The 14,146-nt window shown below is 32.1% G+C and overlaps 1 protein-coding gene across 3 annotated transcripts in view; it reads right to left on the bottom strand.

Annotated features, from left to right (window-relative positions):
- LOC105220620 (GTP cyclohydrolase 1-like) overlaps positions 1–14,146 on the bottom strand; it is a 38,259-nt gene that overhangs the window by 10,240 nt on the left and 13,873 nt on the right. For 2 of the 3 annotated variants that reach the window (XM_054234452.1, XM_054234453.1), the window contains exon 3: positions 1,329–1,538. In XM_054234452.1, coding sequence (XP_054090427.1) covers positions 1,329–1,538 — 210 coding nt within the window. Of the gene's footprint in view, positions 1–1,328; positions 1,539–4,841; positions 5,943–14,146 lie in introns of those variants that run through there. The other variant, XM_054234451.1, reaches the window with a different exon arrangement.

Genomic DNA, 14,146 nt, shown 5'->3' with positions numbered 1-14,146 from the left:
TTAATTTTAATTACAAAAATTATAAAATAATTAATTCAAATATAGTTTTGAATTATTAAGTAAAATTATAATTTTTAATAAAAAAAAATTTAATAAAAAAATATATAATTTATTTTTTAAGAAAAATTATCAATTTAAATTCAAATTACCAATAAAAAAAAAAATAAATAAATATTTAATAATTTAGTTAGTTAATAAATAATTTATTTATTTTTTTTTAATTTTTAGAAAAAAAAATAATATTTATTTGACATTTAACAAAAATTAGTATTTTTAATTTAAAAAATTCAAAAATAAATTAAATTAATTAATTAATTTTTTTTATTATTAAAAAAATTTTAATTTTTAATTTAACAATTCTTTAACAAATAAATCTTTAATTAAATATTTTGTTTTTCATTTTTAAGAAAAAATAATGATTTAAATCTTTAAATCAATAATTAATAATTTATTTTGTAAATAATAAAGTATAAATAAGTTAAATTTTTTTTAATTGAAAGAAAAATTTTATTTTTAGACTTTAAACTTTGTTCTAAATAAATAATATTTTAAACATTTAACAAAAAATATTATTTTTTAATTATTCAAATAAGTTTTTTCTTAATAAACAATTTCTTTAAAAATCTTATCTAATTAGTCGTAACAACAAATTTTGCAACAATGTTTTCTCAGCTTTAACCAAATAGGAACTAACCAACATCAACTAAGTTTCAAACTAATTTTATTTTGTTTTGATTTTTGCCATTTTGTACAAAATGAAACCATTTATAAATTGAATATGCACACTTATTAAAGCAAAAACCTGCTATGCTATATCATTTGATAAAAAAAATGAATAAAGTTATATAATCCAGTATTTAAGTTAATTATTACAAATTCTACAGCAACTATGGCACCGTCAGCTACTGATCGGCAAAGAGTAAAGAATAACTGACAACTATGGCAGTTAGATATCTGACAAGGCAAACGAATTAATGAATATCGATGACCAAGCACTTTTCAAAACTTGAATTTGATTTTATATGTATCTCTATAAATATGTATGTAAGCACATAAAAAATATGTATATATGCATGTTGGTTGAATTCATTAATTTAATTGCTTAATCAAGAAAATTTGCTAACTATAAGAAAAATAAATATTTTTTTGGTTTTGGTTAGAAGTAGAAATTATAAAATAGAAAATGTTATAAAATTGTGAAATAAAAAAAAAAATAGTTAGATTTAAGACTTCCAAAATATAGAAAAAATCTTTCCTCATCATCTAATCAATTAAAATTAAAAAAAAAACCCATCGTTGCTTAGAAAAATTCAGTTGCTTGTACTCACCTTCCAAATTTTGATCGTAACCCTTTGTAAAGAACAACATAGCCTTAGCGGCGCGTTCAGGTGTCTTCAACAAGCCCTGTCGTTCGGGATTCTCACCAAGCCCGCTCAACAATAGACGATATGAACGCGACAACTCGGGTAACAGCGCCTCACGTGTTGGTGGTTTGTGATCCAGCTCGAGATCGTGATGGAATGTGCAATGTTCATGGCCTGGGGAATGAGAAAAAGGAAAAAAATCAAATTAGTAAATAATAATAATAATAAATTTGTACAGTGCAACAACAAATGCAATATTGAAAAGCGAACTCTTCGCTAACAAAAGAATTGCATGGTATTAGGGGTGTGATTACATTGTTAATATTTATATGGCCATTCTTAAAACATTTCTTAATTATTACTTTTTAATAAAAAAACATAAACAATTACTGTTTTTAATAAAAAATAAATATTATTATTTTTTATAAATAAATAATTTTATAAATATAATAAATTATATATTTAATAATAATTTAAAATAATTAATCATTTATTTAATTTTTATTTTTAATAAAAAATAAATATTATTATTTTTAAATATTTAAATATTATTATTTTTTATTAAAAATAATAATTAAATAAATGATTAATTATTTTAAATTATTATTAAATATATAATATGTTATTTTTAATAAAAAGTAATAATATTTATTTTGTTAAATATTATTTTTCTTTGATTAATCACAAATGAGTAAAAACAAAAAAAAAAGTGAAAATAAAATATTTATATAAAAAAATAACTTTAAACAAACAAAAAATTCGCTCGTAAATAAAACAAATATATATTTAAATATGTATGTACTTGCTTCATGAGATTTTACTTGCTTTAAATAAAACAATTGTTGTATAAAACATGCAAATTATTATTTTTTATTTCGAATTTATTAATGTTTATAACCAAAATAAATCCAAAGCCTTAAAGCATTTCAAAACATTACTTATCTGTCGAAATTTTTTAGCAACTTAAACAATATTTTCTCAACCATTCTGCTTAACAATCTACAGTTGTCAGAAAACAACCACAAAGAGTTGTACGTGTACTGTGGTGTCTATTGTAATGAATAAAAAAAAATATTTTAGAAAATGATTTTAAGTATTTTTGTTTAAACGAATTTTTAGTAACTCAAGTTCAATGATGGAACAATTTTAATATTTTTTTATTGAATTTCCATTAATTTGTGGCCAATAAGCGGAAAACCAATTTCTCTCAGTCTTGAATTACCGTTTAATAGTATTTATAACAGCAAATAAAAATTACCGAATTTTCACAATAAAAATCTGACCCTCAAAAACAGCAACTGGCCAAAGTGCCCAGATTTATGGCACATTCACATATCAAACATGGTACATTAAGGCAAAATAGATCAACATACCATGGTGTATCTATGGCAAATGAAATAGTGAAATTAAATAAAATATTCTTGAAGACATATTTTTAAGATTTTTTTTGTAAAAAATAAGATTTTTTTTAAGTTACCGACTGTTACTACGAGGGCTGCTATATATATTTAATATATAAGAGTTGCCAGGTGCAATCTGACATTTCCATTGGAAAGTTTGATATTTTTTAGCATAACATCATTCAGAACGTTTTGTCATTTAATCATGAATTGTTTTATTTACAGGGAATTAAAAAATTCATCTCGGCCAAAAAATGGAATTAACTCGTGAACATTTTCGTGCGATCATTTTTCACAACTTTCGATGTAGATTATCGCGACAAGAGTGCATCGATGAACTAAAATCTTTGTATGGCTATGAAGCACCATCCTATAGCACTGTGAAAAACTGGTACAACGATATCAATCGTAGCCGACGCTCGCTCAAAGACGAATTCCATGAAGGTCGTCCAAAAACAGCCGTTGTGCCAGAAAACATCGATGCCGTACGTGAATTGATAATACAAGACCATCATGTAACATACCGTCAGATAGAGGCATGCCTATGCATTTCTCCCACCAGCATACCTTCGATATTGCATGAACACCTGGCCGTAAAAAAGGTTTGTTCTCGTTGGAGCCTTTTTGGCTCAAAGGCTCAAAAAATGTGCTTCGAAAATTGGTTTGAGCGCATGCAAAAGTGTATAAATCTTGATGGAGAATATTTTGAAAAACAATAAAACCATTTTCGTTGATAAATATTCCTATTTTCATTATTAGGTCAGAAATATATATAGCAGCCCTCGTACAAAAATAAAATGATACTCAGACTATACAGATAATTGATAAAATTATTATGATTATTAAGAAGCCATTCGCTTTTATGAGAACAGACACTTCTTCGGAGGAAGACTTGCAGCAAATTACATGTATTCAGCAAAAAATAATAAATGTAAATTTTTATTTCTTGTTTACTAATTCTAAACTAAAATCTTAAATTTCTCTCCACGTGCGCCAGAACTGTAAACAAATGTTTACCCTTTAGATCTTCGCAGCTTAGTAACCATAATTATCAACAATGTACTATATATACTCATATATATAGATAACAAAACAATAGAAGGCAATAAAAATCAGCTACTATCACATTGTAGACGATGCAACTCAAAGTGAAATAGATTTAAATAATTATGGTTTGCTGATAAGCACGGAGAAATCAAAACAACTAAACAAAATAGTAAAGATAAGGTCATTTGGATTAGCAAGCTGGACTTAAAAGCTATTAAAAAGTAAATAAAACAGAGAATTGACAGCAAGTTAAAGTTAGACAATTGTATAATAAAGATCTAGAATGAAACAGGGTGCTTTTGTAATTGTTTTCAAATCAGCTGTTTTTAAGAAGAAATCTGAAGGACTCAAACTCAAATATCGTTGTGGGTTTACGAAGAAATTTCCAAGAATAAATTCGTGGGAGAGGAAGAGAGAGAGAGAGAGCAAATGTTTTTTAGGAACAATGTAGGTCCATATAGTTTCATTGGGTTATTCTGGTTTCACAAAGGACTTACTCATATAGTCTAAGAGAGAGAGAGTGAAGGTGTATTAAACAGCAATTAATTATACTGGTTTCACAAAGGACTGTTTCATAGTCTAAGTGGGGATCAGCCATAGAAACTAACCTTATCTAACCATCAAATTCGCGACATTACTGAGACTGTTATCTTTCAGTGTAAACGTGATATTATGCACTACTAACTTGAATTTAATAAAATATTTCAACATAAAAAATTTAAGTACCAAGTCTTCCAAGTATGAATACGACTTAAACTGTTTAACATAACCTAAAAAAAATTAAAAAAAACACAAATTTTTTGTGTTGTAGTTTAAATAAACCATTTAGTGAGAATTATGACGTAAAACATTATTTAAAAATTTAAAATTTTTTAAACAACAACAACACTGCTAAACGGTATATGCTGTCAAAACAGCAGTAAATACAACACGCGAACAGCATCCACCACTTAAACACACTTGAATTTGTTTAATTTTCTTTAAAAAAAAAAACTCGAAAGTACCAACACGTTCGAGTACGCGTACCCACCTGGTGTAGTTGATGTACGCGGTGTTTTCGGCGTCATCGGTGCGTCCGCCTCATGCTCCGGAATAATGCCATTGGTTTTAAGCATTAGCTTTGGGCGCGTAAAGGATACAGGTGGTGGCGTGGTAATCGCAGCATCCTTTGCAACAGCATTAGTTAAAGCACCACCACTAGCAGCAACACTGCCACCACTACCGGGTGTAGTGGGTGTCGCAGCAGGAACAGCGTTAGACACAGTCGTATTGCCACCGACCACTTCATCGGTTTGAGAGAGTGCACGATCCATAAGCGGTGTTATGCCCGATGCCGAGCTGGTCGAGCAGACGCTATTGTTGCGGCCACGTGACAGGATATGCGCCTGCGGGAAATTGGTGTCGTCAATGGCGTCGTTAAGTTCACTGGCGCTCATTTCCGACAGTTGGCGTGTGAAGCTGAAGCTCATTGTTGTTGGTGTTTATTGTTTTTTTTTTTTAGTTTTTAATAAAATGCACTCGTCAAATAAATTGCTTGGAGTGGCTTGAGTAAATTAACACTTTGTGATTTTTTGTTTTTGTAAAAAAAAAATAATTTTTTACAAATTTGTACTTTTTCACTTGCTTTAAATGCCCGTTTTGTTTGGTTAATTATTGCTTTTTTTATGTATGATTGCGATTTTCACTCAAGTAAAAAAATAAAAACACAAAAAAATTATAAAAACAACTTTGCAATGTGCGTACTAATATTTATTGAACACTGTCACTAGTTGTTTGTCTGTCTGACTGCCTATTGTCGTACGAGTATTTGTCGTTAATGCCGCGCGCGAGCTGTATATACGATGCGTGTGTGTTTGCAATGAATATTAAAATGAAATTATCTGCATGCAAACGGTTGTCGCTGCCTTTTATACAAATATTGCAATTTTAATTTCAATTTTTTTTTTCTGCGCTTTTAATCTCACAAATCGAAATCTCACACTACTCGTTGTCGTGTCACTCGTCGTAAGCTACTGACCGTTGCAGCTTTTTCGCATTTGTATTTTATTTTCAATTTAAACGTTTGTTGGATTTTTATTCAGCTGCGAGAGCATTAGTTGGACACCTTCACGTTTTAAAATACCATCAAGCACTGAATTTTCTTGGGAGATTTCTCTGGCCGTGACGCTGCGCCAACACTCACGCAAAACAAAAAAATGTTTACAAGAAAAAACAACAAGCGTTTTGGAAACTGTTTTCATGTTGCGCTACATGTACAACGCAAGCAAAGCTCAACTCAAAATTTTCAAAATAAAGCTTTGTAGCGAACGTAAGAGAAATCTTAGCAAAGAGAATAGCGCTGTTGATTATGTGTAGATATGTATGTTTGTATGCATGTATGAAGATAATTTGACGCCGTGCACTGTTAACCGCCCATTTGACTGTTGGGGCGCAACAAGTCCGCTGTTAAATGTGTGTTAGAAAAAAAAACTAGCGCAACTCTCTTATCGCCACTGTAAACACATTATAAAGCATAGGATGGGAATTTATATAGCATAGTTGTGTTCACAAAAATAGCAGTGACCATTTAGGTAGGGAACAAACTACTGAGTTTTCATAAATAAGTACAATACAATTTTAAATCAGTGGTCGGCACGAGAGGAATTGTGATTGTGTAAGTGAGCATGAAATAATGAATACCCAGTGAGAACTCTGTAGCCTAAAATTTTAAGAATGTTTTTCATTGTTTCATAAACATTGCATTTCTGGGCTCATTTATTCATTTATTCATTTTAATTATTTTATTATTAAACCAAATATATTAGGTCATAAAAGTCTTAACTTTACTGTCTTTAAACAGCTTAAAACTTTAAATATAATACATAACATCAAAACAGTAAGGCATTACGCACAGGGCATTTAAACAAAGTGCCACAGTCATGCGCGATGTTCATCGGTTGCTGGTTCGACAACGACTAAATGATAGAGCGTAAGAGTATGTGTGATGTGAAGCCGGCACAATTGTGCCAAGCAGTGCCGACCATTGTTTTAAATCGACTTGCTTTCGGTCTCTATAATATAAATACATATTTGGATATATAATTTATTTTATATTTATTTACGTTCTTTCCATAAAGTTAAACATATTCGAAAAGTATTTCGCAATTAATGTTAACCAAAATAGTTGTGAATCAACAAAAGTCTTTAAATTCACAGAGAACCCCAAAAAATTCAATTGTTAACTAACATAAAATATGAATAATTTAACTGAAATTTAGTCCGATGGGATTTGTTTCGAATACCAACAGCACATATTTACCACACAGTATCCATTAAATTCCCGCACCTAGTATCTCCTGGACTGATTGTCGCTCTACTTTCAGTAAAAAGTCTTATTAGTGCGTATTTTGCTGAAAATTGTATATCAAATCACACATTTTCGATGAAGTTCAAATCGAAAAATTGGGCTGGCCGTGAGCTTTCGTCAATATTTTTGTTCTTAAAATAATTGTATACACATCTCTTAGTATTTTTCGGGTCATTTGTCTATATCAACTGGTTTTTTTTTATATTTTTAATATACATACTTGAGCTACTCAATAATATCTGAAATATTTATTGGTCATTAGATATTATTATTGTTCAATAAATGTTATTTCAGACATTATAGAGCAACACGCCATTGTATGAGAAGCAGCTCCAAACCACTATGTAATATCCTTCTCTCCTTTACGGCGTTAACAGTGTACTGAAACTCTTTAAACCAGTTTTTATGCTACAGTTTTAAGGAACCCTATTGCTGGCCACATTTCCAACTAAAAAGTTCCATTTTACATTTATCATTCATGAAACATTTTCTCATTTTGACTTAGACTATTTCATGTGGTTATTCGCAAACAAAATTCTGTCTTTCAAAATGGGATCTAACAAGTAGTAAGTAAGTATCTTATGATTGTCCTTATACTCATATTATGATTGAGATCGCTCCAAAACCTTCTGAGAGTTTATATTCGGGAGCCTTCACACTCATCCAAGGATTTTACGTTTTAAAGTTTAGTTTATTTCTTAGTTTTAGGCCAGTAGTGTCACTACTTTCCTGAAACATAAATCATTTTTGGAAAGAATGTGACAATTGGCACTGCTAAAAATATGAACAGAACTGTATGTACATATATATGTATGTAGGAATATATGCCATAGTGGTGGTGTCGGAGAATGCTGTGTTTGTTGTAAAATCAACAATGTTTAAGCGCTAAGTATTTGCAGCATCTCTGCGGCATCGGCGTGTGGCTACGACAGCGAAGCTTTGATTTAGCCAATTTACGCGCCTGGTTTCAGCGAGAAAATCCTTGCTTTTACAGTTATGTTGTTGTTATTGTGTTAAAGCAGACATTTTTCGCATGCCACTGGAAGTCATAACACCCACACATTTCTTTAGGGTCCATTCAAGTTGCTTTGCGCATTTTATTTTAAATCTTGTTCAAGGTTAACAGTTATTTAGTCACATACATATACTATTCTTTCATTATGTTCATTACTTGCTTTTAGAAAATGTTCTCATTCGCCATCATTTCCTTATCATTCGCAAAGAATTCTTTAAAACTTGTATGTTAAACTCTTTCAAATCACTGTGGGAGTGTTTGTGAAGCATTAGCTGCCAACCAGTAAATAGTAACGGCTCAAAGCCAAACAAAAGTAAATATACTCAGTCCATCAAACAATTGAATAACATTAAAAATCAATCAATTTTGCTAACTAAACACAAAATGCAACAACAACACAACTCAACGGTCTCAAGCCAAATTGTGTGTAGTCAACAATGCTAAAATGGAACACTTAAATCACTTTCACTTCAAAAAAGAACTTTAACTCTTTGAAGAGCAAAGCAAAACAAAACCAGAAAATAAACAAAAAGGGAATACACTTAAGAAATCTAATACCCGCATGAGTATGCATGGGATTGACAAGCGCGTGAGTGACAACGGAAGGACAGCGTTGGTATCTCTATAAGACGTTGAGTATGAAAGACACAATAAGAGTGATATGAAATATTAAAGTAAATGAAAGCAAAATTGGAAAAATATAACTAGATTAATGAAAATCATAAATAAAAAAAATTTAAAAAATATATTGTTATAAAGAATAAAAAGAAAATAAAATATAAATTAAAACAAGTAAGGAAGGGCTAAGTTCGGGTGTAACCGAACATTTTATACTCTCGCAATTTATATATTTAACTTTATTTATATTATATTTATTATATAATACACAATTTGACCCACATATTCGTCATATATATAGTATAAAGTCCATTGAAAGTTGGAAACCATAATATTAGGTTAGAAGCCCCGAGGTCCTCGTGTTCGATATATGTGGCCTTAAAAACCTATGGTCATTGAAATCGGTCGATAAGTTCCTGATAGATGGTTTTTGACCCATAAGTGGGCGACGCCACGCCCATTTTCCATTTTGTAAAAAAATCTGAGTGCAGCTTTCATCTTCCATTTCTTATGTGAAATTTAGTGTTTCTGACGTTTTTCGTTAATTAACCCACTTTTAGTAATTTTCAACCTAACTTTTGTATGGGAGGTGGGCGTGGTTATGATCCGATTTCTTCATTTTTGGACTGCATTAGGAAGTGGCTAAAAAAAACGACTGCAGAAATTTTGGTTCATATAGCTTTATTGGTTTGCGAGATATGTACAAAAAACTTAGTAGGGGGCGGGGCCACGCCCACTTCCACAAAAAAATTACATCCAAATATGCCCCTTCATAGTGCGATCCTTCATACCAAATTTTATTTCCATAGCTTTATTTATGGCACTTTATGTGTTTTCGGTTTTCGCCATTTTGTGGGCGTAGCAGTGGTCCGATTTTGCTCATTCGAAAGCAACCTTCCTATGGTGCCAAGAAATAAGTGTGCCAAGTTTCATCAAGATATCTTTATTTCTACTCAAGTTACAGCTTGCACCGACGGACGGACGGACGGACAGACAGACATTCGGATTTGAACTCCACTCTTCACCCTGATCACTTTGGTATATATAACCCTACATCTAACTCGTTTAGTTTTGGGTGTTACAAACAACCATTATTGAACAAAACTATAATATTCTCTTTAGCAACATTTGGTGCGAGAGTATAAAAATAATAATAAATTAATGGCAATATACGTATAATAAAATATGTAAATATTAATAATAAAAACATATTTTTAATTTGAAAAAAAAAAAAGATAAAAATTTTTCACATAAAAATTCATAAAAAGTTTTGAATGTACTAGGTCAACTAAACAATAATCAGCCTTATTGTAAATTTCGTATGAACGACATTTCCAATGAAAAAACTCACACATTTGTGTTTTTTGTAAAATGAATTTCACATGGGGAAAATCTCACATCTTCGAAAAATTTCCCTTATTATAAATGTAATTTTGTTCATGTGAAACGGTGAAATTTCTTCACAAAATCAGGGAACAAGTATCAAGATTAACAATTTAATCAATATTAAAAACTTTTTTAATATGAACTAATGACTATGTATATTAGATAGTTGTTTGGGTATATGAAACCATATCTATATTAATATTCAATGGTATCCTTGTGTGGTGGAGGGCGCTTCAAATGTCTTCATAACATATTTAGCATTTTTAAGGTGCAAGTTGTAGCTGTAAAGGTAGCAGCGGATCTATTGCTTCGAAGCGTACCATTCATCGTCCTTCAGTGACGTGACGATTCAGTCTGATATTAAGTGCTCACTGACTATGCGCCGGAGACTGGTAAATAAATGTCACTTTCAGTCGATACCAGTTAGATCCTCACGATTACACTAGTTTGGGTGCCTGGCCACAGGAGAATTCTAGGTAATATAATTTTTAAGGTAGTTCAGTCTTAACTACAGTAGAATGGGAATAAGGAGGATCATCTACGCCCTTGTGATCTGCTGGACAATTGGGCTTTAGATGAGCTGGGCATGCGCTAGTCTGTCACAAGATCCTTCTGACCTAAGGAAAATCGTAAGATGTCAAGGGCGCATGCAAGATCAAGAATAAAATTCCGTGGATCTCAATTTTTGAACATCCTCGCGAATCGGTAACTGTAGGAGTAAACAACTCATGCAGATTTGTAGTATGTTCACAGCGTTTTGTTTGAGTCTTAATATATAACCTACCCTAAGGTCTATTAACAAAATATTAACAAAAGGTTTTGGGGTGGAAAATCCTGATATATTATAGTAAAAAGATTTCACAAAGAAAATAAGAATAAAGTACATGCATCTTGGAATAGGAACATGATTTCTTGAAAAGCGCGGCGCCACCACAGAAATCAATTTCTGAATAGTACAAGATTGCATTATCCCTTCGAATATGCTATTACTTCCTTTTTCGGGGTGGAGAACGCAATTCGAGCCAGCACTGAAAATTGTTCTGTTGATAATTTATCCTTTTATGCTCAAATAGTCGCGCAATTGGTTTTATAAACGGAATCTTCATTTGCCCCAATACGAATCAACAAAAAATCAAATAAAAAATTATTATTTTATATTATAAATATTTGTGACAGAATGCCGACATTCGAATATTAGTTTTCATTCACATGAAATTAGGTTAGGTTGGTCTGGTAGGCCTGTAGGCCACGCAGGTCCTTTGCGATACCAGAATGGAGTGCCTTTACGTGCTCCCTGAGTAGTAGTCATCGTTCAGGATGCCTGCGCCTGTCGTGAATTTTGATAGTTTATGAGGCTTCACTGACGATATCTCCTCTAACTTATCGTACTGTGGGGCCCCTAAGTACCTAAAACGCTGTCTCGCTAACGCAGGACAAACGCACAAGAGATGCTCCACTGTTACCTTGGTGCCCCGCTCTTCACATTTTCTGCATTCCTCCCGATCTGACAGCCTCTAACATGTGCCGCTACAAGGCTGTGACCGGTAAGAATGCCAAAGATGGTCCTACAGCCCTTTCTATCGAGCTCTAGTAGGAACCTTGTGTATTTTTGATCACATCATTTTTGATCACATGAAATTAATGATACGAAATTGTTTTTCGAGTGGATAAAAATATTCATGGGAATGATTTATTCACATGAAATTTACAATAAGGCTGAATATGTGATTGGAAAAAATTTACACGTCAGGGTTTCTTGTGACATCAAGAAATATGTATACATATTCTTTAAAGTATAAAATTCAGCTACATTTAGAGAAATTATTGATTAATATGGCTTCTAGAAGGTCTTTTTTAAGTCTCCAACTATAAATTGTAAGCATTTCTGCGCTCCATTTCCCTTAATAGCGCTTCTCCATTGAGCAAATGTCCTGATGGAACCACTCGCCTTGATCGTCGCTCACAGCATTTGTATTTTTAAGGACATATTACACTTTACGCTACGCTTTATATGACATTACGTGTACAAGTTCATTTATTAAGTTTTTGTAATAATTAATTTTCAGATTTATCGGCCTTCTTCTTTATCTGTATCCGTATTTGTAGACAACAAATACTTCCAAATGGCACTATTAAATTAATGATGTGAAAGTTCGACGCTCAGATTTAAAAGTCAATTCTCCACACACATAACATCCAGAATTGTCCGGGTTGTTAGAATACTTTCGTGGCATGTTTACGATGTAACAAACGTATATATGATGCTCATATGTCAGTCGAATGCAATAGTTATATAGTCGTATAAATGAAGTCATTTAAAAAATGACACGTAGATGACGTCAGAAATTAATATTTAGCTGCCATAGAAAAATGTACGTGATTGAAACAAATTTATTAAATATTGTTAATGATGCATATGTAAAAATCATCACAAAGTTTGTGTGACAAAAAAAGTATTTACCCGTGTTACTATAATGATTCAACGATGTTAGCGATAAACTGTCAAAACTCACAAAATTAAAACAGTTATCCGTGTACAATACAGTTATAAAACAATATTAAATAGCTAAAGTAATGCAATTCCTTTGGGTAATCATTATTCTATTACAAAGTAGTAATGAAATTTAATACGGTAAAAGCAAACCGCTAACACGTGCTTTTGTGTATTTACACATTTTTCAATACAAATATATTACAGCCATTGCAGTTATGATTGCATACGCTAATTAAGCTGAAAAATCACACAATTCCTGATTACGTTTGTCACATTCTTGTTGTGACAAAAAGTATCGTAGCAATGACCCCTTTCAGAGAAGCCATACAAGTACGAAATAATTAACGAAAGGCGATGAAATTAGTATTGCAATTAATGTAATTATTGTAACATTCATATGGATTTACTAAATTGATGCTGAAATAAATGTACATGTAATAATTTGTTCTCAATAGGCGAATTGTAAATTGCTGGTTTCTATTATAAAGACATAACTTTGAAGTTGTAGATAATTTCGTCTACCTGGGAACCAGCATTAACAGCAATAATAATGTCAGCCTGGAAATCCAACGCAGAATCACTCTTGCCAACAGGTGCTACTATGGACTAAGTAGGCAATTGAAAAGTAAAGTCCTCTCTCGACGAACAAAAACCAAACTCTACAAGTCTCTCATCATTCCCGTCCTACTTTACGGTGCAGAAGCGTGGACGATGACAACATCCGATGAGACGGCACTAGGAGTTTTCGAGAGAAAGGTTTTGCGGAAGATTTATGGTCCCTTAAACATTAGCAACGGCGAATACCGCAGACGATGGAACGATGAGCTGTATGTGTTATTCGACGACATAGACATAGTCCAGCGAATAAAAAGACAGCAGCTACGCTGGCTAGGTCATGTTGTTCGAATGGATGAAAGTGCTCCAGCTCTGAAAGCATTCAATGCAGTACCCGCTGGTGGAAGCCGAGGAAGAGGGAGACCTCCACTCCTATGGAAGGGCCAGGTGGAGAGGGACCTGGCTTCGCTTGGTATAACCAATTGGCGCCAAACTGTCAGAAGGAGGGATACGTGGTGCGCTGTTTTGGACTCGGCTATAACCGTGTACGCGGTGTCTACGCCAGTCAAGAAGAAGAAGAATTCACCACCGTACCTTTGCTGGATTTCCAATCTTAAAAATTTTTATTGTAATTATATTGTAGAGTACATTATGAAAAAGTAAAATTTACACTACAAAAACAATTACTTTAGAATAATTTCTATAAATTCCATGTTTTTCTTGAGGTATGATTAATGCGAACCATCCATAGCGACATGCTACGTCATAAATGAAACGAACTGTCAAAATTTCTGAGTAATCTTCCTCTTCTTCTGTTCCAGATGTCACGAACAATATTTTACTGTCAGTGTCATTTGAGCTAAGTAAAGCTGTTTCTTTCTTCTAGACTTACATGAATTCTAATTGAAACACAATTTCAGT

This window comes from Zeugodacus cucurbitae, chromosome 6 (assembly GCF_028554725.1).
Source record: "Zeugodacus cucurbitae isolate PBARC_wt_2022May chromosome 6, idZeuCucr1.2, whole genome shotgun sequence".
Lineage (NCBI taxonomy): Eukaryota > Metazoa > Arthropoda > Insecta > Diptera > Tephritidae > Zeugodacus > Zeugodacus cucurbitae.
Note: the sequence above shows the minus strand (reverse complement) of the source record. Positions and strands in the feature narration are given on the sequence as shown.